Source organism: Echinops telfairi, unplaced genomic scaffold, assembly GCF_000313985.2.
Source record: "Echinops telfairi isolate 266 unplaced genomic scaffold, ASM31398v2 ScPeMD7_9;HRSCAF=40, whole genome shotgun sequence".
In the NCBI taxonomy this organism is placed as follows: Eukaryota; Metazoa; Chordata; class Mammalia; order Afrosoricida; family Tenrecidae; genus Echinops; species Echinops telfairi.
The window spans coordinates 80,325,455-80,327,311 of NW_022103906.1; the positions used below are offsets into that span (position 1 = coordinate 80,325,455).

Sequence of the window (1,857 nt, forward strand, 5' to 3'; positions counted from 1 at the left end):
GAAACATATTAAGAGGTAAGGAACTCAAATATAAATCTACTTTGAGCCCAGAACAAAGAATGAAGCAGGGAGGACGTATTAGTTATCAATGATCCCAATGTTGGAATTATGAGATAGGAATTTTACTACCTTTAAATAACTATGAATAATCTGTTAAGGAATCAATAGATAAGGTAGATTGCATGCATAAATAATTTTTCAACTGAAAACTCTAAGGAAAAATCAAATGGAAATTCTAGAAGTAAAAATCATGGAATCAGAAATGAAGCATTCCTTTGATACACTCACGAGTACAAGACTCAGCTGGAGAAAGACTCAGTGAAGTTAAATACAGGTCAGTAGAAATACCGCATATACTCAAGTATAAGCTGACCCAAATACCAGCCGAGGCACCTCATTTTACCACAAAAACTGCCTGAAAAATGTGCTGGGAAACATGGCTTATCCTCGAGTACATGTGGTAATCCAATCAAAAACAAATAGAAGGGAACGAGTATGTGGCAAAACCAGATGAGAGCATGCAAGAGCGATGGGGCTGTGCAGCAGTATTAAACAGTCTTAATACATGTGATTCCCTGGAGGAAAATAAAACAGAGAATGGGGCAGAGGAAACCTTGAGATGTTGACGGTGTCGCTAAACCAGGAAGCAAGCTCATCGCCAGCGAGTTGATCTTGGCTCACAGACCATACAGGACAGGGTGCCCTGCCCCGTAGGTTTCTGAGACTGCCACTCTTCGAGGCAGCAGAAAGCCCATCTTTCTCATGAGGGGGCTTGGTGGTTTCAAACTGCTGACCTAGCAGGGAGCAGCCCACAAATCACCACCCTGCCATCAGGGCTCCTTAGTGCTGTCGTAGTGCCCCTAAAATACTGAAGGACATCACCACAGACCCCAAAATCTCAAAAAGCTCTAAAAAGGATAGATAGGATACATTTTAAAGGCTTCAAACCACACTCACTGCCGCTGAGTGGACTCTGACTCATAGTGACCCTATGGGACAGTGTAGGACTGCCCTGTGGGTTTCTGAGACTAACTCTTGAAGGGAGCACACAGCCTCCTCTTTCTCCTGAGGAGCAGATGACGGATTTGAACTGCTAACCTGGCAGTTAGCAGCCCGATGCAGAATCAATACAACACCTACGTAGAATAAATAAAAGGATTAAAAAACCTTACACATATTACAGTTTAATGAAAACCAAAGAGAAAGGAAAAACAAATTTTGAAAGTACCCAATAAAAATGAAACACACACACAAAAAAACATCAAGTAGAGAGGAAGAAATAAAAATTACCATATTTTTTTTTCCTGGAAAAGTAATTTAAAAAAAACTTAACTGTGCACAGAATTTATAGTTACCTCAAGAAGAAGTTTTCAAACTCTGAGAGGTTCTATAACCTATATTATATTTCCCATTACCTGCTTCTTTGACAAAATTCACTTTCTATGTATCTTGTAGGCAGTTTAAGCCACTCATTTGGAGTCATGAAGTGCCTTGAGTTAGCGATTCTTGGAAACCTGGACTTCTCCACCTCTTTAAATTGTCTCATTGTGTAGATTTTGCCTGCAGGAAGATTCGTAGCCCACATCAGCACCCTTCAATGCAACCCCAGTTGTTCCTGGGCCGTGAAACCCCATCACACTTAGGAGTAAGTAAGTACCAGTCTCACACTGAAGAAGAGTTCTGTTTTCTTCATCCTTGTCCCTTTGTGCTTTTTTCAAAGGGTCACGGAAGGGTGGGATGATAACCTACAAGAGAAGCATGGCTTTGAGGGTGGGGTTGCAAGTAGTAAACGTCTTTGGTCTGCCCTAAGCATCCACCTATGGCTCTGATGCCACAGTGTCACATGGCGTCCACAAA

At 41.6% G+C, this 1,857-nt stretch overlaps 1 protein-coding gene across 2 annotated transcripts in view; it reads right to left on the reverse strand.

Annotated features, from left to right (window-relative positions):
• FAM228B (family with sequence similarity 228 member B) overlaps positions 1-1,857 on the reverse strand; it is a 48,243-nt gene that overhangs the window by 16,745 nt on the left and 29,641 nt on the right. The window contains exons 5-6 of one of the 2 annotated variants that reach the window (XM_045286923.1): positions 1,667-1,745; positions 1,416-1,560 (exon numbers count right to left, since the gene is read on the reverse strand). In XM_045286923.1, the coding sequence (XP_045142858.1) occupies positions 1,416-1,560; positions 1,667-1,745 (224 nt within the window). Of the gene's footprint in view, positions 1-1,415; positions 1,561-1,657; positions 1,746-1,857 lie in introns of both variants that reach the window. The other variant, XM_045286922.1, reaches the window with a different exon arrangement.